The 26847-nt window shown below is 37.1% G+C and overlaps 1 protein-coding gene across 1 annotated transcript in view; it reads left to right on the top strand.

Moving 5' to 3' along the window:
- The window catches only part of LOC129228011 (uncharacterized), an 85272-nt gene that overhangs the window by 50568 nt on the left and 7857 nt on the right, over positions 1 to 26847 (top strand). Inside the window, exons 12-13 of the mRNA XM_054862639.1 lie at positions 126 to 397; positions 16085 to 16245. Of these exons, the coding sequence (XP_054718614.1) occupies positions 126 to 397; positions 16085 to 16245 (433 nt within the window). The remainder of the gene's footprint in view (positions 1 to 125; positions 398 to 16084; positions 16246 to 26847) is intronic.

Consider the following 26847-nt stretch of genomic DNA (forward strand, 5'->3'; position numbering starts at 1 on the left):
TCCTCACCATATCGCCCCTTCACGAAAATGAGACACTTCTGAATCAAGGCGGAGCTAAGGGTCAGCTCTTCGCGGTCAGACTTTAATTGCCTTTTGATAAAGTTTGCGATTATTTGTCGTTTCAGCCAATACAACGAGTACCCTCTCAAAGTTCGTCTTGGGGAGTGGGACACGCAGATGACGACGGAATTTCTCGCCCATGCCGATTACAAGGTGTCCAAGATCTTGGTTCATCCCGAGTTTAAGAACACCAGTTTGTGGAACGACATCGCCATCTTGAAACTGGAGGAACCCGTACTGTTCGCACCTCACATAGATTCCGTGTGTCTGCCACAGTACGATGAGATCTTTGCTGGACAGAACTGTGTAGTTACTGGCTGGGGAAAAGATGCATACAGTAAGTCTGAACAACTTGTCTACTAACACGCCCACCTTTTAGACTTTAAGTCTAAAAAGCTTACGCTAATCGCGTTTGATACATACTATAATGAATTATTTGAATAAGTCGTAATGAACTATACATTACTAGTAATATTTAGCAGTAAGTTTGCCGCCCCTACGCCAGGTCTAAGGCTACATGCTCATGCTATAGACTAGGCAGACCGGTTATCACCTCCTGTACAGTTAAAACTTACTGCAGTCTCTGTATGATGTCTCGGTCCGATAACCGAGCTGTGTAGTATATTGCGTGCAGTTCTGCTGTAGCCCTGGCTTGGTTGGGGCGGTAATTTTATACGCTCAGTTACTCTTTATACTAGCAGCTGAAAGTCTTTTTCACAACAGTGAGTAGTCTGCACCTGTGCAACTTGTAGCAATTCAGGAAACTTTTCGACAGAGATACTTGATTTACTCAGGAAGGAGAGGAAACCTGTGGAATCCCGAAATGTTCCACGGCAATAATCTATAACTTTTCGGATTTTTTTTACAGTGAACTCCGCTAGCACTGTCAGAATTGCAGCCTTTGAGGGAAACTGACCGACTCCGACTCTGGGAGTTTCAAACCTTTGATTCCGGACTCCGAGCTTTTACTCCAAACTCAGCCCGACTCCGACTTCGAGTTTGCAGCCTTTTTCTATAAAGTGGTTCTTATTCTGCTAAGCGTTTTGAAAGGTTGTTGTCAAAATTCCGAATTTTTGATAAAAATAAAACTCATTGCTAAAAAAATTGTTTAAACTTTTAAACTGAAATGATCCTAATCCCTCAGGTTCCTATATTTTCTTTTCACACACATTATTATTATTACTATTATTATTATTTTGTTTTTTCTTTATCACGTTTATTGTAATTGTTAAAGCCAATGGATACCCAACAAACATTCGGTGCTTTTACCCTCCAACTGAAATTTCCTTGAAAAAAGCGTACTAGCCAGAACATTCCGAGAAAACAGCCTCTAAAGTTTTACGCGCAGCTTATATATACTAGTAGAGATTTCTCATCAGCGACAGCTTGGTGGCTGTGTGGTCAGTTGAGCTGCTTTCCCGTGCGGTCGATCCGGGTTCAATACTTCTCGAAGAATTTTTTTATATAAATTTATAACGCGACTGTTCAGCTCATTCGAATTTCAATTGAAGACAATACTTTATTTTTAAATACGGGGGGGGGGGGGAGGATAATGTATTTTTACTACAGAAAATAGAGGTAAACTCAATCGATTATAAATGATAATTTCAATTGCTACGGCAAAAAAATTAGGGTAGGACTTGTTAATTTATGAATAAAATTTAACAAAAAACATGGAAAACAAAAATTGTTTTTTAATCTTGCACAATGTATCAAGGAAAATTGTTTGCAAGAGCACCTTTTCTGTAAAAGATTCATAGAAAAACATACTTCATTAACATTCATGAAAATTTCTCTTTTGTCAGAAAATTTGGAAGCATACCTGGCATACCAAATCATTTTATTAAAAGCTGGCTGCATTGCTCGGTGCACCTTGAAATTAAAAAAAAAATGTGTCAAGTGACGTATATTCAACAATCAGGCTTAAATAAATAAATAAATAAAATCATGCAAAATTTCCCTCCTAATCAATGACGACAGATATTAAAATACTTTCAAGAAATTAAATCGAGAAAGATGAATTCAAAAAGAGTGACCATGGAAACACAAAATAAAATAAGTTAAAGGAATTAAAATGCGAAAGAAAATGGTTAACAATTTGAATGGAAATGAGATTTTTTGAACTTGATTTTAAAAAAAGCTTGTAACTTTTTTTCCTTTCGAGACAGAAGCTAAGTTTTTCGACCAACGGTCGACATAGATCTGGAATAAAAAATGACCCTTTGCCCAATGGTGTCAAAAAGAAAACTGTGGGACAATTCCTTCACATTTTATTAATAGATGTAATGAAAAAAGTAGTGCCTTAATTTTAGCTATGCCTGAACAAATTCGAGCTAAAAAGGCAAATAACTCCAAAGGTGATTGAAACAAATTCCGTAGAACGCGGGAAATTCTACTCTTTCCAACGATATATAATATTAATGTATGCAAGTAATTTTTCATCCCCATATTCTGGAATTTGTGTGAAAATTGGGCCTAAATTGGAAGAAAAAAAAAGACTATTCATGAATTTTTTTTCGAACTGGTCTGCAAACCTTTTCAGGACTTAAAGGAACAGATTGTGAAAATCTCAGCAAAATCGGCCGGGTAGTTCTGGAGTTTTGCAAGTTCACACACAGACGCTTTTTGGAGGCTTCATTTTATACTATTGATTGTGTGTGTGTGTGTGTGTATTTTTATGCAGTTTTCACGGGTATTTATTTTTCTATTAATTTCAACGAGATACGCGCAATTTTGTACACGCTTTATTAGATTTTTTACCTGTCTATCAAAATAGACGTAGTAAGGTTGAACAAGTTAGGTACACTTTGGTGAAAAAAAGAATTCTTCAAAAGGTATCGAACCCGGGATGGATTGCACGGAAATCCAGTACGCTGATCACACAGCCACATTTCTGCTACTGGAGAAAAATCTCTACAACTAATATATAAGCAGCGTGTAAAACTTTAGAGGCTATTTTCTCGTAATGTTCTGGCTAGTGCACTTTATTACTTATGTGAATATTCTCAAAGGGTACTACTAATCTGCTGAATTTCATCCCGATCTGAATTTCCGAGACCGTAAGGTCTCCGATGAGATTTTTTTCTTTCAATACAGGTTATACGGGGTTGAAACCAAACCTGTAAAATTTGTAGGAATTGATTATGGTCAGGTTGAGAGGCACGTGGAATGGCTCAAATTCGAAGAGTTTTTTGCATAAAAATGCAAAATCTCTTGAAATTTGGTTATGGTTTTATTCGATTTAACGTAAAGAAATATACATTTTAAAAAATACCAACCCTTTCCCCAAATTAAAAAAAATATATATATTAATTTGAATTTTTGGCATATTGAATTCAAATTATGTTTTTCGCAATCATGAGCGCGTGTGTGTTTGTGTAGGCGCATGTGTGTGGGTGCGTGTGTGTATGTATGCATGTGTGTGCGTGTTGTGTATGCAGTGCTGTGTGTGTACGCGCGTGTGCGTGTAGGCGTCCGTGTGTGTGTATGTAGGCATGTGTGTTTGTGTCTGTGTGCAGGCATGAGTGTGTGCGTAGGAGTGTGTGTATGTGTGTAGGTGTGTGCATGTATGCGTGTGTGTGTAGGATATAGGCGCAACCTGGAGACGATTTTCGCTAGAGGAGCAGCATTGTGAGGCCGGTCGATGGAGGTGCTGCAGAGGGAGGCGGCGGGAAAATAAAATCATAGGACATCAAAACAGTCAAATGAGAACAATAAGCAATCATGATTGCTCAAAAAAAAAAAAAGAGAGGGAGAATCGTAGTCTTCTCAGAAACATTGATTTGATAATGAATTTGATAATGAAATCTTTCCATGATTATCAAAATTTTCTTCCTCGCCTTATTTTTTAGTTTATGCAGGCGCAACTTAGTCGTTTTCACCCACGTATTTAATAGGAAGACCATTTTAAAGAGAGAATCGGTGATTAAATTCATTTTTCATAAATGTACCAAAACGTTAAGTTAAAAAAACTGGTGGGATTAATACGTCCGTGAAACAGGACAAACATTTTCTGAATCAGGTGTGAAAGAAGCTCAGTTTTAACGGTTGAATTATAAAGGAATTAACTTTAACGACACAAATTTTGAAAACATAATTTTTGTACCTTTGTTTATTAAGCTAACGTGGTTATAGTTAATCGGTTAGATTGTAGATGACGCAATAAAACATGCAGCTAATGCAGGATAATTTCAGTTGCGCCATCTTAAAGCTAAATCAGTAACTACAAACATAAGTTCGCCTACTCAACTACCTTTTCATTCGTGATCCCTCTTCATTATTGAAGTTTTTCACAACCGCTTATACCAAGTTCAAATTGAAGACACAAATTTATGTTTTTCAGCAAAAACAATAAACATTTAAAGGAATTTCTTTTAAGGTGAAAACAATACACAAAATGTAAAGAAAAGGAATTCAGTTTGTTTTAGAATTTAGACCAATCAAGATTGCTCATTTATATCACTGTGATAAAAACCTGATGTCGCTGGTTGTTTTGAAGTTATCATCGTCCCTATCCACGTTGGGATTGGTTGATAAATGTTATGTAGTTCTTTCTTATTCCGTTGAAATTCTAATACAAAAGTAATCACGCAACTTTTATCCTAAAGTTCAGCTCTACTTTTTAACACAAAATATTTAAAATTCTTCCTCGAACTTCAAGGATTTTGAGAGATTAAGTTTCGCAAACATCCTATTTTTATCCTCCTTCAACATTAATTGCACCTTTCTAAAACTTTATACGATTATTAAATATGACATAAATATCACATTATGACTACTTTTTTGTCGAAAAAAAATTTCGATAGTCTTTCTTTTTAATAAAAAAAAGTTATATTTTTTGCAAAAAACTATCATTTCTGTTAACACTTACAATGCATTCAGTTTTTCATAATTTTTAAAACTTTTCATATCCCTCTCTTCGTTAGATACCAAAGAGGGATACGATCCTCCAATTTGGAAATAATGAACTAAAAACAGGTTTTATGGGAAAATGGAAAATTTCCCCGATAAACGTGCTTTTTGCCAATTAAGTTTAATTGATCATTATTTCAAATGTACATTAACTTTTCGAGGTTTATACCACAGTAATAGGTTCCATTTCCATGTTTGCAAAGTGTCAATTCTTAAGAGTTAATATTTTTTTCGCAAGAGCTGTTAGCGTAAATAAAAACTTGAAAATTTAATTATGAGAAAATCAAGAAAGAAAAAGTAAATTTCTGTTATAAGCAGTGCATTTGAGTTCAGTAAATTTCTTCTGGTTTTGCCAATAACTCACCGATCTAAAAAAAAAATTGCGGATTTAGAAAGAAGGTAACTGGGGTTCTCTAAACTTTTCAAAATCTCAAAATCGCTTTTTTCGAAAATTAGGGTGTTCGCCTACCTCAACCATCATTCAAACTCTAACACGAGAATATACGACATTTCTAGAATGATATAAAAGCTGTGGCAAAGGTTAACTTGCGGCCCAAAATTTTTTTTTACCCTAAAACCATCCAAGAAAACATGATAGCTCAAGATTTGCAAAATTTTATTTTAGCAACATACTCAAGTTTCAAGAAAGTATCTAATTTGTTCTTAAGTTTTTCAATGAATGGACTCTTCGAAAGTCTCATACGTATCTTCTTTAATTTTGATTGCTTTTTTGGTACATTTGTTTTAATGATAAGGAGGAAGTTATTTGAGGCAAACGGTATTTCACAAAAACACACTTTAGTCCTTGAAATAAGACTGTATTATGTAAGGGTTGCTCAAATGAAAAGTGGACAAGTTGAATAAAAAGAATACTTTTGATGTAAATCAACAGAAATCACCATGGGCCTTGAAACACAGGTCCCAGCGTCGATGCCTTTGCTGCAGAAAGATCGGGGCTGATTCCCGAGGAAGTCCTTCCTGCACGGCTTCCTTCACTTCATCGTCCGAATACAAACGTTTCCTTTGTAATGCTTTCTTAAGTAACACCAAAATGTGGAAGTCACAGGGTGCCAAGTCCGAACTGTGCGGGGGGTGATCAAAACTTCCCAAAGGAATTCGTTTCGGGTACCTGTTAGGGTATTGTACCACGGATGTTTGTAGATGATAGTGTGAACCGTTCCTTTCCTCAGGTTGAGTTGGTCACTGATTTCACGGGTCTTAATCCGATCAGCTTGGTTCATTTTATAAACGATGGCGATGAAATATCGCGATGATTACGTGGCCCGGCCTCGGCAGATCCGATGTCGTTGACCCGCCATTCTCGAAAACTGTAACACCACTTGTTTACAGCCTTACTAACTAAACAGTGGTCGCCATTAACTCCTACCATTCGCCAATAGATGCCCACATTACGCTCATCTTCCGCAATCTTAAACCTAGAGCCCGTCTACAGATAGGCCGGCGCATCAGCTTAAGTTCAGCTAGGATTACCAGAGAAAAAGTTTCGGGTTTTGCCATAGACTAATGATAAGAATAGACCGAGTAGACTTTCCCAGACTTGCTGATGAAAAAATTGGTTCATGGAATACATCATGTAACTGAGGCTTGGCGAAAACTTTGGCAGCATGGTTGCTAGATGGCAGGATTATCTATAGTTTGGCACTCGACATGTATTTTAAGACGTAATGTGTTTTTATTATAATTTATTTTCCAGGTGCAGAGATTGAACTGTTTTTTTTAGTTATGCATTATTTTGACATTAGTAATTAGTTTTTGATCACAGTTTTCAGTAACTTTTATTTCATTCGGAACTGCTACGTCTGTGTTGGCGTAAACGTAATGGCGTAAATGTTTTGCGTTAACGCAAAAATGTACTAATCAGTATCTTAAATTGAAATTAAAAGTAAAAATCTTACCGTTTGCCGATTCTTTTTGGGCGCTTGCATCGTTAATTGCTTAGAGAATTATTGAAATTGAATAAAGAAAATGCACAATACTATCTAAACGAAAAACTCACTGTATTAGCAAAATATTTACAATTTAGAATAACAAATTTACAAGTCGGACTCTATAAAAGATCATTCTTCCGTGTTCCATCAATTCTATTTATATTATTCTCCGCTGATGCTAGGATATCCACCAGTCACATGGTTTGGTTTATGAGCAGCAATAGGGTTGCCATAGCTCGGTCTATTCTTATTATTAGTCTATGGGTTTTGCCAAATTGGCCAAAAATAATGTTTTATTTAATAAATAACTCACGTGCAGCTAATAACTGTTTCCAGTGAAAATTCAACAAACGCGATGACTTACCACAAAAGAAAAACACTCAAACACGCGCTCCGATCTAAGGCTCCTATATAAGGGGAGCTGACTTATCCGACATTTTGGTTCCAAAATTATCGGGCGAAAAAAATAAACATTTGTACAAAAGCCTCATTGCAGAAAACTGGTGTCCAAACTTTAGGTGTGTTGCCCGATTGATGTTTGATTATTTTATTCTGTGGATGAATACAATTTAATTAATACAAATTAAAAACAAATAAGGTATGAAAATGAGGTTTATTACCGTAAACATTTCCCGATACATTTTAGCTGAATTTGTAAACGAAGTTATCTTTCAAAATTTACCTAAAGTGACATTTTACTCAACTTATCATCAATTATTTTACGACTTAGCAACCAGCGAATATTATGACGTATTTATAAATACTAGAAACGAGGTTGGATCCAATTCTGTCTTGGAACCAAAATGTCGGATAAGTCAGCCTGTCTTTTTCAAGGGGCTCTACTCCGATCCAAAATGACTGATCTTAAGCTAATGCGTCAGCTCTTATATATAGAAGTCTTACTTAAGGCATCCGACTGCGTTCAAATCGACATTTTTGATGAAATATTCGTAAATTGTTTTATGATTCCGTTTTGTAGTCGGGTTCATTAGCTTTCCAAAACTGTCTTACTTTTTACTGTATGTGAAATACAACTGGGGTTATAACTGTATTATTACAGAGTCATATACTAAACTTTATACTGGAAGTTTGAGTAATATTTGTATGTGTATGAGTTCAAACAAAATCATTTGTTTTCAAAAAATATCAGCATAGGAACTTTGTTTAGCTTTATTTCAGAACTATTTTGAAAAATAAGAAATCTTTGAGAGCAAAACACACATAAGTGTCACACAAATGTATTGCTACAAGGATTTATGTGTGATTAGAACCAAATTTTGTCCAAAGCTGTTAGCGTAAGACACGTTTTTTCGATATTTTTCTTCAAATTTGTATCGTTTAAAAAAATAAAATTTTGAAAGCTTGTCTTTACATGTTTTTCATAGTTTTGAAACATATGTAGTTAAAAAAAAAACAAACAAAAAAAATTTAAATAAAAATGGTCAAGTTATTTATCAAAAAAATGTCTTCGAACGCAGTCGGATACCTTAAACCGTACTACCGCGCGTTGTTGTTCCGATCCAGACGTAGCACGACTTTCCTTTTGTACAGTCATAGAAAAAAAAACGAAACACTTTTAATTATTCGGCCATTATACATGCTAGAAAGGAAAAAAAAAGGTGTCATCCGTCTTGGGTTAAAGTCTTCTTTAAAACTACTTAGGTAAAATTTTGATAAGGGACCATGTACAAAGCAAAATTAGCACCAACTCTTGATTTTCAAATAGGAACCCCTATTTTTTGCTACATAATTATGTTTAGACAGCAAAATGCAGCCAATGTACGAAATTTCATTGAATTCCGTGCAGTAGAACAGGAGTTATTAACGAGAAACTTTTTAGGGACCGTCACCATTTTGAAAACGCTTCTTTCAAGGTCACGGCTTATCAAGTAACGGAGTGTGAACAAAAAAAAGTTCGAGATTATCCAGCTCAATGCATGATTTTTTTAAGTTCTCTTTTTTTCCGTAATTCGATACTTTTTGGCGGATAATGTTGCGCCGCACAGAGCGATTTAGGGTCGATTTTTTTTTGAAAAAAAGATTAAAATATTTACTGATTTTTGTCTATCTGGATTAACCTAAGAAAGACGGATGGGGTTTGGTTGGTCCATCGTATAGATCGTTGTTTAATAAATCGAGCAATGACAAATTAAAAGTAATGGAACTTTTTGACCTTTTCTAATATGAACCTATTAAATTGCTTATATAATCATTCAAACCTCATAGAAATGTAAATATCTAACCTTAGAGTCATGATGTGAATATGTTTGATAAATGTATTTCATCTATGTTACAGGTTTATTTTGGAATAAATGGAAAGTCTTTGATGTAAAATGAAGTTGCGCGTTTTTAGTTTAGTAGAACATCGGCAGAAATTTGGGCCATCGCACACAAAAATATAAAACAATATACCGCATAACATGGGAAGACGCAGCATTAAATAGATTGGAGACACGAGCGAAGCAAGGTTCATTTATTCCATGAAAATTTTCTCTAAATACATAAAATGAACAAAGTATCAACCTAAAAAATAAAACAGAAACAGGAGAATATAAATACCCGTTCATGAGCAAACCGTTCATACTCGAACTTTATTTGGGAAAAATTTGGTTATTTGAATTAACAGTGAACAAACACAGTAATTGTTTTAACGGCTTTTTTGTAATCAAAAAACGAGAATTTGTTTAAAATCTCAATTCGATGCGCAAGATCATAATGCATAGTATTATCAAAAAAGCATAACACAATTGGCGGTTTTAATTAAACATGTAATTGCTCTTAAAAGTAATTTAGGAATGTAATTTCCCAATGCTGTTTCTAGCAACGAGATTCGAGATGATCCAACCCGTAATTTAAAAAGACAAAAGTTATTTTATCTTAAACCAAGGTGAACCAAAATTAGACTTCTTGTCATTTCTCTAATTGCGTAACTTTGCACTTGCAAACAAAGCCTAGCATTATTTTATTTTGTATCGCGCACCATATACTTGTAAACAAACATTTTCCATAGTATCGGGCCTCAGACTATCGCACCTGTAACAAAACTACACGACGCATACCCGACAGTCGATTTCAGCGACCCAGAGGTTACGATTTCCATCTTGCTGAGGATCTCGCTAATTGTGGAATCGATGCAATCGGGAGGGATGCAGAAGTCACCTCATTGAAGCTGAGAGTGCGAACAAACTGGTAGGTAAAGTAAATTTATCTGCTGTATGTTTACGGCCTCTCACTGGTCAGATAAAGTTTCTTCATCCACCAGTTTTTAGGAACTCTCAGCTTCAATGACACGACATTTGCTTCATTGTTCGTTTAAGCCTAGTTCTAGGCGTTTATGCTCGTTATTCGGACCAAGAGCAGCCTCCGAATGAGATAACCAAACCGCAATTATATCGCAGTGAAGACGCGGGCCACATTCCAGCCCGCGAAGCTGGTGTACGTGGCCCGTTGTTTGCTTAAAGAATAAGATCAGAAGGTAGAATTAGTTCCAGTGTCATAAAGTTGGAGACGAATATTCAGACATTGGATTCTGAAGAACATGCATTTAATATAAGATAGGCATTTAGTAGTTGATAACAATAATTTATTATAACTTTCTTTCTTTTTCCATATTTTTCCATGTTATTCAAAAAAGAAGAAAATAATTTGAAATTTTATCTTTGTCTTGCGAGAATGATTTTAATGTGAAATGCACGGACAATGACAGAGAAAGTAAGTAGAAAAATAATATTTAAATTATAATTAAATATAGACAAAAACTCAACTTAATCTGACACACAAATTAATGTTCTGTTAAATCTTTGACGAAGTCAAAAAAAAAAAAAAAAAGTTCACAATTAGCCACAAATAGTGCTGAATACGGGCTCAATGCACACGGCCTACTACTGCGACTGACATATCCTCTCCTAGATCTTAACACATTGAAAATTATTCAAACATTTTACAAAAAAAAAAAAAAAAAAAAAAAAAAATCCTAAAAACCAGCAAACTTATCAAAAAGAAAATATTACCTATTGACCCATCTGGATACTGTTAAAGAGGAAATTTCACGCTGTCGGCTCTTTTTCGAGTGCTTTTTCCCGATTTAGACGAGGTAATAGTTTTTCCTTTTAGCAAATTATCATCGGTAAGAGCCATTAATTCTACACTGTCTATTGCAACATGACTAGCAAGACAATGAGGTTTTGTTGTATGTTTCTGTGAAAAAGTTGTGCATGTTAATTTTTTTTGAGCAATCATGATTGCTTATTGCTTTTATTTGACTGTTTTGATGTGCTATCATTTTATTTTCCATACCAGCACCCTCTGCAGCACCATCGTCGGCCGGCCGCCTCACGATGCTGCTCCTCTGGCGAAAACCGTCTCCAGGTTGCGTCAATATCCTACACATACACACGCATACATACACGCACCTACACACATGCCTTACATGCATACACACACGAACGCCTATACACACACGCTCGTGATTGCGAAAAACATTATTTAAATTCAAGATGCCAAAAATTCAAATATATATATATATATATATATATATATATATATATATATATATATATATATATATATATATATATATATATATATATATATATATATATATATATATATATATATATATATTTTTTTTTTTTTTGAGCAATCACGATTGCTTATTGCTTTCATTTGACTGTTTTGATGTCCTTTGATTTTATTTTCTCACCGCCACCTTCTGCAGCATCACCGTCGACCGGGTCCTCACGATGCTGCTCCTATAGCGAAAGCCGCCTCCGGGTTGCATCCATGTCCTACACATACGCGCATACATACACAACTACACACACACACACGCATACACACACACACACGCATACACACACACACACCTACACACACACACTCGTGATTGCGAAAAACATTATTTGAATTCAAGATGTCAAAATTCAAAATAATTTTTTTTTGAGTTATTGTCTTACAAAAGGCAATGGCTAAACGCAGAAAGAAAAAACAGAAGTATTTTAAGTGTAGCTTTTAATTTAAAAAGTTCTATAAAATATTCTTTTATTGCTCAATGAAGTAATGTTTCGCATTATTTACACATTGACGCTTGAACGATAGCCTCAAAAAACTGAAGGTTGCAATATTGTGTTGTTCTTCTGCAGAGACAGCGAATACATTTATACATTTAAAAAATTCATAGACGTAACTCTAATGCAGAAAAACCACGTTATAATTGGTTTGCTTATTTTGTTGAACAATTTTTTCTTTTTTTTACGTAGTAACTAACTTTTATAATTTCTGTTTTAAAAAAGTATACGGTCCCCTAAAGTGAGAAAAAATGAATTTTTAAGCATAGCGCGAAAACTACTGAATATTTTGAGCTCAAATTTTGGATTCCCTCATAAGAGCTCTTCTAGATTGTTTCTCTGTTAAAATTTAATATGGTTTCAGATTATATTTTTTTCAAAAAATATTATAATAATTCATAAAAAAAATTAAATTTACATTTCTCTTGTTGAAAAGGATGTTTTTTATTATTGGGTCGATTCATATTTTGATATAAAAAAACAATCTTTGCCGTGCCTAATCCAGTTTTTGTGTTATGAGCAAAAATATCAAATTACGTTTTAACATTACGAGAGGAATTTTTCAAAACTCGATTCTGAAGTAACGGCTGGATCGAATTCAACAAAATTTTGTATATAAAGTTAAAAGAGGATGCTGATCACAAACATGTGATAAAAAAAGGGGATTCTCATTGAAAAATTTAAAGTTGATGTTCGTTTTAATATGAAGACGACCCCTTAACAACAATTTTTTAACATAATTTTGTAGAACTCTTATACCACTTTCCGACATCACCCTCTATACACTCGTGCAGTGGCGCTGTAATCGAATCATTCATTCTGACGTTATTGCACTTGCCCACTTTTCATTTGGGCAACCCTTATACTTTGCTTGCTTGTACTTGAAAATACAGTTGGAATCTTTTATTTCATTTCGTTTTTCAATGTCATTCAACGTTTGAACGCAGTGTATTTATACGAAAGGATATAAACCGTGAATGCTTCGGTTTTCTCAGCTAGATCGAAAGATTCAATTAAACTTATGGAAAACATTACATGGAGCATATGTGAACGTTTGAAACATTTTGGTTAATTTTCAATGTTTGGTTTATTTTTCATTTGCCACGAAGAGCTGTCGCGCTTACCCTGTGCCTGTTCGAAAATGCGAGAACTGCAATCGCGCTGCTATTTATTGCTATCATTTTCGTACTACCTAGAGCATAATGTTCTTTTAACTCTACGGATGTAAAAAAAGTTTAAGAAACTGAAACCCGACTACGGCGAAAAGCACTAAAATGTAAGAACTCAAATGATAAAGTCGTGTGTTGATTAAAAAAAAGAAAAAAAACTTCAGTTGACAACGGCATTGAATTTTTATAATGTTATTAATGTGAAAGTGAGAGTATTTCAATAGAACTAAATAAATAGGAATATCTAGCATATCAAAAGACTTTTTTTACTTAATAAGACGATGATCTCAAACAGCACCTACCTTGTTTCTCACATTTTAGTGTTTTTTTGCCGAAGTCGGATTTCAGTTTCTTAAACTTTTTTTATTTTAATATTTTCTGTTTAAATCTATGATGGACAAAACAAAATAGTAGCTTGAGTAATCCACACTTCGAACGCAAGCGTTTTAGTTTGATAAACACGAGTGGTAAATTTAATTTATTGCCGTTAGATCAACCCGATAGAAAAATTTAATTATAAAAGATTGATCTTACTTAGTAGGGCTATAATAATAATCAACACCTAATTTGCTTCTTACCTTTCGTTCCCTTAGTCGAGTGAGGGGAAGGTTGCCGGCAATGAACGCAATAACAGTTTTCGTTTTTTTAGAAAGGAAATCCAACTTAAAATTTCACTATAGAAACAATTTCTCAGTACATTTCTCTCAAAGTAATAATACTCACTTTCATGATAAATGTACATGATAAAGAATGAAAATTAAAAATAAATATTTTAACGCGTGGTCCATTCATGGCAACAGGTTGCTATGGTTGGACCATCGAGTTTCCATCGACGGACCACATTCTCGAACTAAAAAAAAATCAATGCGTAACTTACAAATATTTATAACAGGCGATCAATAAAAACTACAAATAACAAAAAGTTATAGAAAAAGAGATTTATTTTCTAACATGTTTTATTTTCGGATAAGAGGAACATAAAAAAACCCCAGCCCTCGCGCAACTTGATATTTTCCCAACCTGTGTAACCCCGTTCTTAGCTAATATCTATGCAGCCTCTTTTGAACTGTTGGGAGTTTTATTAAATCTATTTTGAAAATTTTCGTTCGACGCAAGATTGTACTTGCTCTCTAAAATGTCAAAGAGCTTATTGACCATTTTATTACTGAAACCAGAAGTTTAAGTCTCAAAGTACCAGAGAATATAGTACCAATTGATTAGGCGCTATAACCTCATGTTTTTTTTTTGTCATAAATATTGTGTTTTGTTTAAGTGTTATAAAATTCTACATTTTTTTGCCTTTTCTCAATCCGGTCACTTTTTATCTTTTTGTTGGCCATGGATATTTCTACAGTAGGGAAGAGGCAGGCCATTGTGACATTAAGTGAAAATCTGATTACACAACAAAAGAAAAAATCAGTTGTGCTTTGCTAAAAGCATGGTTTAGAGATCAAGAATTAAAAGCAAAGAGCAAAACTCTACACTGTAAAAAAATTCCGAAACCTTACTGGTTATTTCCGTGGAACGTCTCGGGGTTTCACACGTTTTCCTCTATTTCCCCGTAAAAACAAGTAACTTCACAAAAATGTTTTCTGAATCGCTATAAGTTGCACGCGTGCAGGCTTTTCACTGATGTGGAAAATATTTTTAGCAATCAGTTTAAAGATTGAATGAGCTTGTTTATTAAGTGTATCGGCCTGAGATTGCTTAAGGCCTGTCTAGATTGACTAAGCTCCCGATGAGAGCAAAAAAGTCAATGGACCTACACCCTTGCAATGCTGGTATTGCATGCAGGCAAGAGATATGCTTTTCTCTTCTTGCATACCTTTGGCCGTGGAACGCTCTGATTTTTATGGAGCCTTCTTGGCAAATCAGGAAGGTTCTAATCAATTACCCTGAACTTACTTGATTTCTCTAGAGGTTCTAGAGACATGACTGGCTTTAACAGGAGAGATTTCGCACTTTTTCAGAAAGTTTCAAGGTTAATTTCAGAAAGGTTACTGACTTTTAGCGGAAAACGTTCCTGGTTTTTCCAAGATATGTTACTGGAAGAAATTGGGCACATCAGCTGCCTATTATTTTCTAGGAACGTTTCTGAATCGTTTTTCCAGTGTAGTTGACTCTATGCCTAGTAGAGTGAAAACGGTGGACAAAAAAAAAGGGGGGGGGCATACTAAGTGGTGGTTCTGATTTTATAATTAAATGATGTAAATAAAGGTAATTTTGTTAAAAAAAAAAGAAATTAGCTTGATTCCATTAATTTGCACAAAAGTGTATTTTTGGAATCGCCGACATACGAATCCAAAGTCAATGCACCAAATTTTTCATCAGCGAAAATTATCATCTTGAACTCAGGAAGATGCGGGGATTCTTGATTTGGGTAACAATTGGTTCATTTCCGAAATTTTAAAAGTTTTTTTTTTTTTTCTGAAAGAAAATGCTTAAAAACATAGGATCTGACCATTTTCAAATAAATTTGACCAAGTTTAGTATTTTTTAAAAAAAATATTTTAACCGGTGCGCTTTCATTGTTTACGCTTCTGCCGGTGACATCAGAGTACAATATTTAATTCCCTTCTTTACTCACATGTACTGGCAACGATATGGTTGATAGCAAGCGCAGAGCGCAATATTTAATTCGCTTCTTGATTATCATAACGTGGAAAGGCAGTAGACAGATTCCCCAAAGTACAGCATTTATGACGTCATAAAGACCACGCCTTATTTTTAAAATCGGATATTTTTAAAAATTAATCAAAAATTAAGCGTTTGGAAAATGAGTTTTTTTCTCGCTCCATGTTATTATTATTTTTTTTTTTTTTTGCTTATTCTATCAATTTCAGTGACTAAAAGTAGTACTTTTGGCTGAAGGAAACAACCCCATTCTTGCTTGCAATGTGATTGATATTCGACCTCTATTTCGTTTTAGAGGGTGGAACATTTTCAAATGTGATGAAGGAAGTCGTGCTGCAGGTGACCGACAATTACAAATGCGAAGAGATGCTCAGGAAAACAAGACTGGGGAGATTCTTCCAACTACACGAAGGATTCCTCTGTGCAGGAGGCGAATATGGGTTGGATTCTTGCAAGGTATGACTCTTATTTTGTAGTATGTTACCGCCCTAAACCAGAGCTAAGGCAGAAATACATAAAAAGCTCACCACCATTGCTGCGGTTCAGTGTTGCTGCGGTCATTCGTCTGTGTGCTAATTCTACATTAGTTACCAGTTTGTTTGGTTCTCTTGGCTCCTTTAAGACATTTTCCACCTCAATCTCAACTACTTCCTAATCCGGACTGATAAGTGCTAAAAGGCACGAAACTGCAGTACTCAGATGGAATAATTGAGATGGCGGTACATTTTATGGATTTCTGCCTCAGCCCTGGTTTAAGACGCTAAATCACTGAAAAATACTTATCTTTGCTTTCAATCTTTGAGTTGAACCGCACCATTGCCGCGGACAGTAAGCTAATTCTGTATTAGCTACCAGTTTGTTTGGCTCTCTTGGCTCCTTTAAGATGTTTTCCACCTCAATATCAGCTACTTCCTATTCCGGGCTGATAAGTGCTAAAAAGCACGAAATTGCAGTCCTCGGATGGAATAACTGAGCTGGCGTTGCAGTTTATGTATTTCTGCCTTAGCCCTGACTTAGGGCGGTAACTTACTGCAAAATACTTATCTTTGCCTTCAATCTTTGAGTTGAACCGCACCATTGCCGCAGAGAATCATGTAGTGAGCTAATTCTGTATTAGCTACCAGTTTGTTTGGCTCTCTTGGCTGCTTTAAGAGGTTTTCTACCTCCAGACTTCCTATTCCGGGCTGATAAGTGCTCAAAAGCACGAAACTTTAGTCCTCGGATGGAATAACTGAGCTGGTGGAGCATTTTATTGTTACAAATTCTGTAAATAGTAATTATTGTAGTAACGTAACCTGTAAATAGTTTCCTGTAATGAATATACAACCCCTTAACATATGGCTAAAGTATACAACCCCCTATTCTTTTTTTTCTTATTTCATTCACTGATTTTATCAATGGAAGTGTAGTTGTAAAACGGTCTACGCATTTCTGGAAGCAGAAAGAATGTTGTGGAAAATTCTTCGATGTTTATAAAAGCCGTTAGCGATGGATAAACAGGAGAGTTTCGATTGATATTTCGAACTGAGAAGATTTTTGCTCTGTTTATAGCGAGGCATTTCGCTGTGTTGTTTTCGTATTTGGAAGTAAATACGTGTGTAAACGTTGAGTTTACGGTGTTGTGTGATAATTGCTTAATTGCTGATGAATAATTTAGCAGTTGTTGAAGATCTTTCCTGTACATAGTGTAAATAAATTTCCTGTGTTTTTATCAAGAACTGTGTCTTCATTTCAAGAAAGTGGAAGTCGCACCGAATCCGTTACAATTTGGCGCCCAACGTGGGGCTTCTTCTGGACTTTCTTGGAGTAAGTGTGACTTTGGACATTTTTTCATAAAGACTGTTTGAATTTATAGACTCTGTTTTTATGGTGATTACTCGCGCAATGGATGACGAATTAAAACAACTTCTGGAAGCAATTAATGCTGTGAAAAGTGATTTGACTGCAAGTTTTACTGCAAATCAAGAACAATTAAAAAATGACATTGCGGCTAATCAAGAACAATTGAAAAGTGATTTAATGGTACTGAAAAATGATTTAGCTTCTAACCAAGAGGAAATTAAAAACGACCTTACTTCGGTAAAGACTGTGATGGAAAATAAATTTAATGAGATAGAGCGTCGAGTTGATGCTTTTGATGAAAAACTTGAAACAGTAGAAAACCGTATCGCAACAGTTGAAAATCATCTGGATGAGAAAATTAAAAACATGGAAAGGAGATTGGCGATCGCGGAAAGCAGCTCTGTACAGTTTGGCGCTCCCACATCGGTTGCTCGACCGTCCATTAAACTTGCCACATTTGATGGGAAAACTTCGTGGCAGGTTTACAAAACTCAATTCATGATAGTGGCGGAAGCGAACGGATGGGACTCTGATACCAAGGCCTGCCATCTTGCAGCATCCCTGAGAGGTGACGCAGCGGACATTCTTCAGACCCTTCCGGACAGCCAGCGCCTGGATTTCGCCGCCCTCACATCTGCGTTGGAGCTTCGCTTCGGTGAGAAGTGCCAGAAAGACTTCAGCCGACTCCAGTTGAAGTCCCGTTTCCAGAAAACTGGGGAAACCCTGCAAGAGCTAGCGGCGGACGTCGAGAGACTGTCTCATCTTGCTTTTTGCGACTGTCCTGCGGATGTTCGAGACAACCTGGCACTCAACTACTTCATCGACGGGGTTCGAGATCCGGAAATCCAGAAAGCTCTACGGATGGCGGATGTCAAAGACCTGAGTTCTGCTGTTGTGTATGCGATGAAGTTGGAGGCCGCCCAGCAAGCAACCCGCAAGGATCGCCATTCAATCCGGACTCAGGAAGCTGATGAGTCTGATTCCAGGACGTCCCACCTCGCTGAACTTGAGAGACAACTCGGTGACTTGACAAGACATCTGAGCAGCATAACAGCCCAAAAGAAACAAGAGCAGAAGTGCTGGAAATGCGGTAGTGAAGGACACCTGCGAAGGAGTTGTCCGGCTCGCCAAGCTACGCGAGGGAAGGAAATCACCACCACTAGAGCTCTGCAGATTTCCTCTTCTAGTAGTGGCAGTGATGGACTTTTCATTTACGCACATGTAAATGGGAACCCCTGCAGACTGATTGTTGACACTGGAGCCAATGTGACAATCATTAGGACAGATGTGGCTCGTGAATTTGGATTGAAACTGCTGTGGACATCGCCACGCGTAAGTCTCCAGACTGTGACAGGTGACAAGATCGAGATTGACGGTAAAGTGGACTTGGAAATAGTGTTTGGGAATGCCACCTACCATCATACGGTATTCGTCGCTAACATCACGGACCCCTTCATTCTCGGATTGGACTTTTTGAAGAAATATGACTTCACTCTCGACTTCAAGACTAATGAGCTGCACTCGATGAGAGAAGACATAGCCGTTTTCCCTGCAGAAAGTAATGTAAAATCCGCTCATCAAATAATAGCCCAAACAGATATATCGATTCCCTCAAGGTCAGAATCATTAATACCTGGCTCCCTTGCAGAAAGCAATAGTTTTCGATTTGGAATCATTGAATACCCTAACCTAAGCAATAACCTAAAAGGAGTGCTGGTAGCATCTACGCTTGTGGACCTTTCTAAGAATGTAATTCCTGTAAGAGTCGCCAACGTGAGTGAAAGGCCAAGGAATATTCGGAAAGGTGAAGTGTTAGCAACTTGTACTCCAGTAAACTGCATCATTAGAAGAATCAATTCCCCCGAAACTGTGTCTTCTGAGTCCTTGACATCGAAGTTAATTGGGAGTGCGCCATTATCGAAAGATCAAAGAACTGCTGCGGAACAATTGGTGGACGACTTCAAGCATCTGTTTTCATCTACATCGGAGGATGTTGGCCGTACGAATTTAACGCAGCATAGGATCTACACTGGAGAACACCCCCCTATTAAACAGCATCCAAGACGACTACCGTTAGCTAAGAAGGAAGAGGTTGAAACCCTCCTGAAAGAGATGAAGGAGAATGATGTAATCGAACCGTCATCCAGTCCTTGGGCCTCTCCCATCGTCTTGGTCCGAAAGAAAGATGGCTCCACCAGATTTTGTGTCGATTACCGACGGCTGAATGAAATCACCAAGAAAGACAGTTACCCTCTTCCACGGATAGACGACACCTTGGACACTCTTTCCGGACACAAGTGGTTTTCGACCCTGGACTTGAAGAGCGGCTACTGGCAGGTTGAGATACACCCTGATGACCGAGAAAAGACAGCGTTTACAACTGGACAAGGCTTATGGCAGTTTAAAGTGATGCCCTTCGGCCTCTGCAATGCACCAGCTACTTTCGAGCGTCTTATGGAGACAGTGTTAAGAGGACTTTCCTACGAATCTTGTCTGGTCTACTTAGACGATATCATCATCGTGGGACGCAGTTTCGAAGAACATCTGGCAAATCTTAGGAAGGTGCTGCAAAAGCTTAAGGAAGCCAATCTGAAGTTAAGCCCGTCCAAATGTAATTTGTTCCGCCGGGAAGTGAACTACCTTGGTCACATCATCTCTTCTGAGGGTGTACAAACCGATCCAGAAAAGGTGTCTGCTGTCAAGAGTTGGAGTCGTCCCGAAAACATCCATCAGCTGCGAAGTTTCCTGGGGCTCTGCACCTACTACAGGAAGTTTGTAAAGGGTTTTTCCAACATTGCACGACCTTTGCATAAGCTGACGGAGAGCAAGCAGAAGTTCGAATGGTCCAAAGAATGCGAAGATGCATTTCTACGACTGAAGGAGGCTTTAACATCAACGCCTATCCTCGCCTATCCTCAGCCTGAAAAATCCTTCATCCTGGACACTGATGCGAGCAACGAGGGCATCGGAGCTGTTTTATCCCAAGAAATTGACGGAAATGAACATGTCATCGCTTACTGGAGCAAATGCTTATCAAAGTCGGAGCGAAATTACTGCGTCACCAGAAAGGAGTTACTGGCCATAGTGAAAGCTGTAGAACACTTCCATCATTACCTCTACGGCCGAAAATTTCTGCTTCGGACAGATCATGCCTCATTAACTTGGCTTTTGAACTTCAAAAATCCGGAAGGCCAGATAGCCAGATGGATACAGCGGCTCCAGGAATATGACATGGAGATCAAGCATCGAAAAGGGTTATCTCACGGTAATGCTGACGCTTTATCAAGGAGACCCTGTCCTGAGAACTGCCACTATTGTTCCCGAATCGAGAAACAGTATGGAACGACTAGCCCTACCGCCTATCAGGTGACAGTGACTCCAATATCATCAGAACCTGATCCATGGAGTGACGACCAAGTTCGAAAAGATCAACTTGAAGACCCCGACATAAAACCAATTTTGGAGTTCATGGAGAGTGACAGTCGGCGACCTAGCTGGCAGGACGTTTCCATCTTTAGTCCTGCAACAAAAAGATACTGGACTTTATGGAACTCACTCCATTTACGGAACGGCGTGCTACACCGGAAATGGGAATCTGACGACGGTAAAACATCTAGGTGGCAGTTACTACTTCCCCGATCAAGGATTTCAGATGTTTTGAAAGAAATACATAGTAGTGCGACTGGAGGACATTTTGGTGTCTTGAAAACCCTCAATAAAGTTCGGGAGCGCTTCTTCTGGAGCAAGGCGAAGGATGACGTGGAGAAGTGGTGCCATTCTTGTGACGCCTGTGCTGCTCGTAAAGGACCGAAGAAGAGAAGCAGAGGGAAGCTACATCTGTACAACGTTGGAGCTCCTTTCGAACGAATTGGGATCGACATCCTGGGTCCTCTACCAAGAACTGCTGATGGGAACAAATACATTCTTGTTTCCATCGACTACTTCACCAAATGGCCGGAAGCATATCCCATTCCAGATCAAGAGGCTACCACCGTAGCAGAGACTCTAGTCCAACATTGGATCTCGAGATACGGAACACCTTTGCAGATTCATTCCGATCAAGGGAGGAATTTCATCTCTGCTGTGTTTAAGGGCCTATGTCAAATTTTCGGAATTGAGAAAACTAGGACAACACCACTACACCCACAATCGGACGGCATGGTGGAGAGATTTAACCGCACAATCCTGAACAATCTCTCACTTATGGTATCCAGAAATCAACAGGATTGGGACAAGAAGCTACCTTTGTTCCTGCTGGCCTACCGCAGTGCTGTCCACGAGACTACCGGATTTGCCCCATCTCAGATGCTCTTCGGACGAGAGCTTCGGCTACCTTGTGATCTCGTCTTCGGTCGTCCTCCGGATGCGCTTTCATCGCCTGAGGAGTACATCCAGGATCTCCAGGCCCGGTTGGAAGACGTTCATAACTTCGCACGAGAGCGAATCAACATCGCGGCGGAGAAGATGAAGACCCGATACGACACAAGGTCTACTGGACATGAATTCAACGAAGGCGACAAGGTTTGGTTATGGAATCCCATCCGACGGAAAGGTCTTTCACCCAAATTGCAGTCGCATTGGGATGGACCCTACAAAGTCCTTAACCGACTAAATGACGTCGTAGTGAGGATCCAAAAATCACCTAATGCAAAACCTAGGGTTGTACATTATGATCGGTTAGCCCCATACTATGGCCATAGTTCATGAGTATTACGTAAACAACCATGGTTGATAACATAAAAGTTGTAGATAATTTTTTTGCTTTTAATGTTTAGTAATATTTCTTGTTATTATTGTGTTTTCTGTATCTGTTAGTTATTAATTAATGTGTATATTTGTAAACTTGAGATAGAAGTTTGGCACCCTTTCTGGGGATTGTACTGCCCGGGACGTGCAGTCCTTAGGAAGGGGGCAATGTTACAAATTCTGTAAATAGTAATTATTGTAGTAACGTAACCTGTAAATAGTTTCCCGTAATGAATATACAACCCCTTAACATATGGCTAAAGTATACAACCCCCTATTCTTTTTTTTCTTATTTCATTCACTGATTTTATCAATGGAAGTGTAGTTGTAAAACGGTCTACGCATTTCTGGAAGCAGAAAGAATGTTGTGGAAAATTCTTCGATGTTTATAAAAGCCGTTAGCGATGGATAAACATGAGAGTTTCGATTGATATTTCGAACTGAGAAGATTTTTGCTCTGTTTATAGCGAGGCATTTCGCTGTGTTGTTTTCGTATTTGGAAGTAAATACGTGTGTAAACGTTGAGTTTACGGTGTTGTGTGATAATTGCTTAATTGCTGATGAATAATTTAGCAGTTGTTGAAGATCTTTCCTGTACATAGTGTAAATAAATTTCCTGTGTTTTTATCAAGAACTGTGTCTTCATTTCAAGAAAGTGGAAGTCGCACCGAATCCGTTACATTATGTATTTCTGTCTTAGTCCTGGCTTAGGGCGGTAACTTACTGCAAAATACTTATCTTTTCCCACAATCTTTGAGTTGAACAGCACCATTGCCGCGGTCACTCCGCTAGTGTGCTAATTCTACATTAGCTTCCAGTTTGTTTGGCTCTCTTGCCTTCTTTAAGAGGTTTTCCGCCTCCAGCTCAGTTACTTCCTATTCCGGGTCGATGAGTGCTAAAAAGCACGAAACTGCATCCTGGATGGAATGACTGAGCTGGCGGTGTATTTAGTGTATGATTCTTGTTGTTATGAACCAGTCGTTATTGTTTGCCAGTCAGGGATTCTCAGCTACTGGTCCGCCGAAAACATAAAATGGTCCTGAAAATTCTATCTAAAAAATTTTAACCTGTAAATTAAATTTTAACTATTTTTAAAATTTTAACATGAAAAAGCCTTTTAAAAGTCTTCTTCATGTGGCATAATAACTGTTCGTGCTCGCACCAACTTTCTTACTTTAAATAGCCATGGTTGCAGTGCCTGATAAAAATATGTCTTGTTTTCTTTTTTTTCTCCTGCGAAGTTGTGATTGCAATACCAAATACCGGTATTGCGAGCGATTTTTCAATTTCGTAATACCGGTATTTGCTGAGGGGAAATGCCGGTATTTTCGGTATTAACTGGAAATATAAGTACACAGTTTTCAATTTAAATATTAAACATCCACTTTTATTTTAAACGTACTTTTCTTTTTCCGTGAAAGAGAATCAAGATCAAACTTTTGATGTAAAGTTTAGCAACAGAAGTACGAACAAATATAATATTATTAAATACAATTAGCGGAAAGATTGCAAAACAATATTTTCATAACTAGAAGGTGAGATGAACCGAATTTTAGTGCGATAATCAATCGAACATATTTTCACAGATAATTTCATATTTATTACAGTTGTAAGGAATTTTTAAAAGAAAACAAAATCGAGTTAAAGAAAGTAACAGGATCAAATTTAGTTCAGTTCATTCGAAATTTCAAACCAAAGGGCCAATAGAAAGCAAACAAGGCTATCCTGATAAAGAGAAAATTGTTCAAGATGATTTAAATGTTAGAAAATTATCGTCTCTCGAAGAGAAATTACAAATAGCTATAAATTCAAAAAATAAATAAAATAAAATAAACAAATAAATAATAATATTAATAACAATACACACAATACGGAAGAAACACACATATACAGAGAAGGATTTATCCCAAATTAACACGCAGGAGACCGAATTATTTGAAGATATCGTATTTCGATGCAATTAGAGGAGGTGTATCGGGTATGGTTAACAGTACCATCCACCTACGTGAATATAGAAAGATTATTTTCAACTGCAAGAAAGTTGTGCACTAAAATGAGTTCTGGCTTAGAGACAATTAATTAAATAGATGCATTATATTTCTTAATATTATTGGTTTTTGTTTTGAAATTTGAGGGAGTGAGAGTCAAATGGATGTAAGTGGACATTTTCAAGTTTTGAGTAAAACGCATTCAAAGTCAACATTCTAGGTGCTTACATTGATTTTTTTTTCTAAATCATGCTGTATAGCAGCAACTACCAGGGCTACTAGTACCATCTCTTGCCCCAAGACAGAGGAGAGGTTCACCTACCATGTGTACTGGTTTTCAACAAATTTTTAATTTTGCCATTTACATCCCTTTGCTTCTCACTGCCTCATTTTTTCCTTCATATGTCATATTTGTCATACATGCTTTCATAAATAATACAATTTTTGCACAAGATTATGAAATGTGTTAACGAAACAGTATGTTTTCTACCATGTTTTGAGAAATTTCCAATATCAGTATTTCGGTAAGTACGTTTAAAAAAACGAGCTGATGTGTGCATCACATGACATCCTTTTACTCTAATTTAATGTCTTTTCCCCATTACTGACAATTTTAATGTGTTTCAATAGTTTACTCTCTAAATATCACCAACAGTGGCTAAATTGAAACCAGGTTAAAAAAAAAAAAAAAAAAAAACCCGCCAAATTTGTCGCCAAAAAACTTGGTCGCCAAAAGACTTGGCGACCAAGAGACTGGCGATATGTCGACAAGTGTCCGCCAAATTGTAACACCACTTGAGTTTGCATCAAAATTAACAATGGTTTGACCCCCAAAAAGGGGCAAAAGACTCCTTAAAAACACCCGAATGCAACCAAAAGGGAGGTGCACAACTAGACCCCACTAAAAGTTTACGTACCAAGTGTCAACTTTCTAGGACATACCATTCTTGAGTTATGCGACATACATCCGCACAAACGCACATCTGCATATACATACATACGTACATAAGGACGTCACGAGAAAACTCGTTGTAACAACTCGGGAATCGTAAAAATGGATATTTCGCGTGTGTATACATTCTTAGGCACTTATCCACGAGTGGTCGATTCAAAAAAAAACTCAACAACCATTCGAGGGTGAGCAAAATGGAAATTAAGGTCGATTTTTGAATGAGCACTTTGTCGCGAATACAATACTTCCTTTTTATTTCCTTTTACAAAAAAGGAAGTATTGTATTCGCAAAAAAATTTTCACTCAAAAATCGGCCTTAATTTCGATTTTGCTCACCCCCGAATGAATGTTGAGTTTATTTTTCAACCCGACCACACGTGGTTATAAGCCTAGGAACGTACAGACACCCGAAATATCCATTGAGACGATCCCCGAGTTAATTACAATGAGTTTTCTCGTGACGTCTGTATGTACGTATGTATGTGCGTATGTGTCTATGTATGTTGCATAACTCAAGAACGGAAGGTCCTAGAAAGTTGAAATTTGGTACTTAGACTCCTAGTAGAGTCTAGTTGTGCACCTCTTTTTTTGGTTGCATTCGGATGCTCCAGAGAGGATCTTTTGCCCCTTTTTGTGGGGAAATCATTGTTAATTTCGATGTGGTGTTATAATTTGGTAAGTTTTGTTTACAAAACTTGGCGACCAAAAGACTTGGCGGTATATCGCCAGTCTTTTGGTCGCCAAGTTTTGTCGCCAAATTGGCGTCAAATTTGGCGATTTTTTTTTTTTGAATCTGGTTTCAATTTGGCCACTGTTGGTGATATTTAGAGAGTAAACTATTGAATCACATTAAAACTGCCAATAATGAGAAAATGACATTAAATTGGAGTAAAAGGAAGTCATGTGATGCACATATATCAGCTCGTTTGTAAAAGGAAGTAAAAAACGCATACCGGTATTGAATTTTTGATCCGGTTTTGCAATCCCTACACCTAGTTTGAGTTTCACAGTCTATTTTTCTTTCGATCTTTTGCTTTTTTCTGGCGTGCTGAATTTAGGCGTGTTGCGACAAGGGCACCCATGATCCATATAGGGGGCAAGTGGGGACTCACGCACTCCCCCCCAGTAGAAATTGTAACTCCCTTGCTTTTAGTTACCTTTTTCTTTGCAAAAATGTAAAAACATTTCTCCGCCAGCCATTAATGATTAATTTATTAAAAATGTCAAACTTTAATAACTAATCTGTACTGAAATAGGTTTCTATGGGGAAAATATCCTGTTAAACCATGGGGAAAATATCTGAGCCCCCCCCCCTCTTAAAATTTTGCATATAAGCGCCCATGTGTTGTGACAAAAAGTCCAATAGGAAGCCGAGTTTTCGATTCATGATATTTTGTTTGTAAGGGAGAAGAAATATTTTTATTTTTTATTTTTGAGGATGACAAAAGTAAAAAAATTATTATTGAATTTTCTTTGTTTGCCGGCAATAGTTCACCCTACAATTCAGGACCAATAGAAGCATTTGGTGTA

This window comes from Uloborus diversus, chromosome 8 (genome assembly GCF_026930045.1).
Source record: "Uloborus diversus isolate 005 chromosome 8, Udiv.v.3.1, whole genome shotgun sequence".
NCBI lineage: Eukaryota > Metazoa > Arthropoda > Arachnida > Araneae > Uloboridae > Uloborus > Uloborus diversus.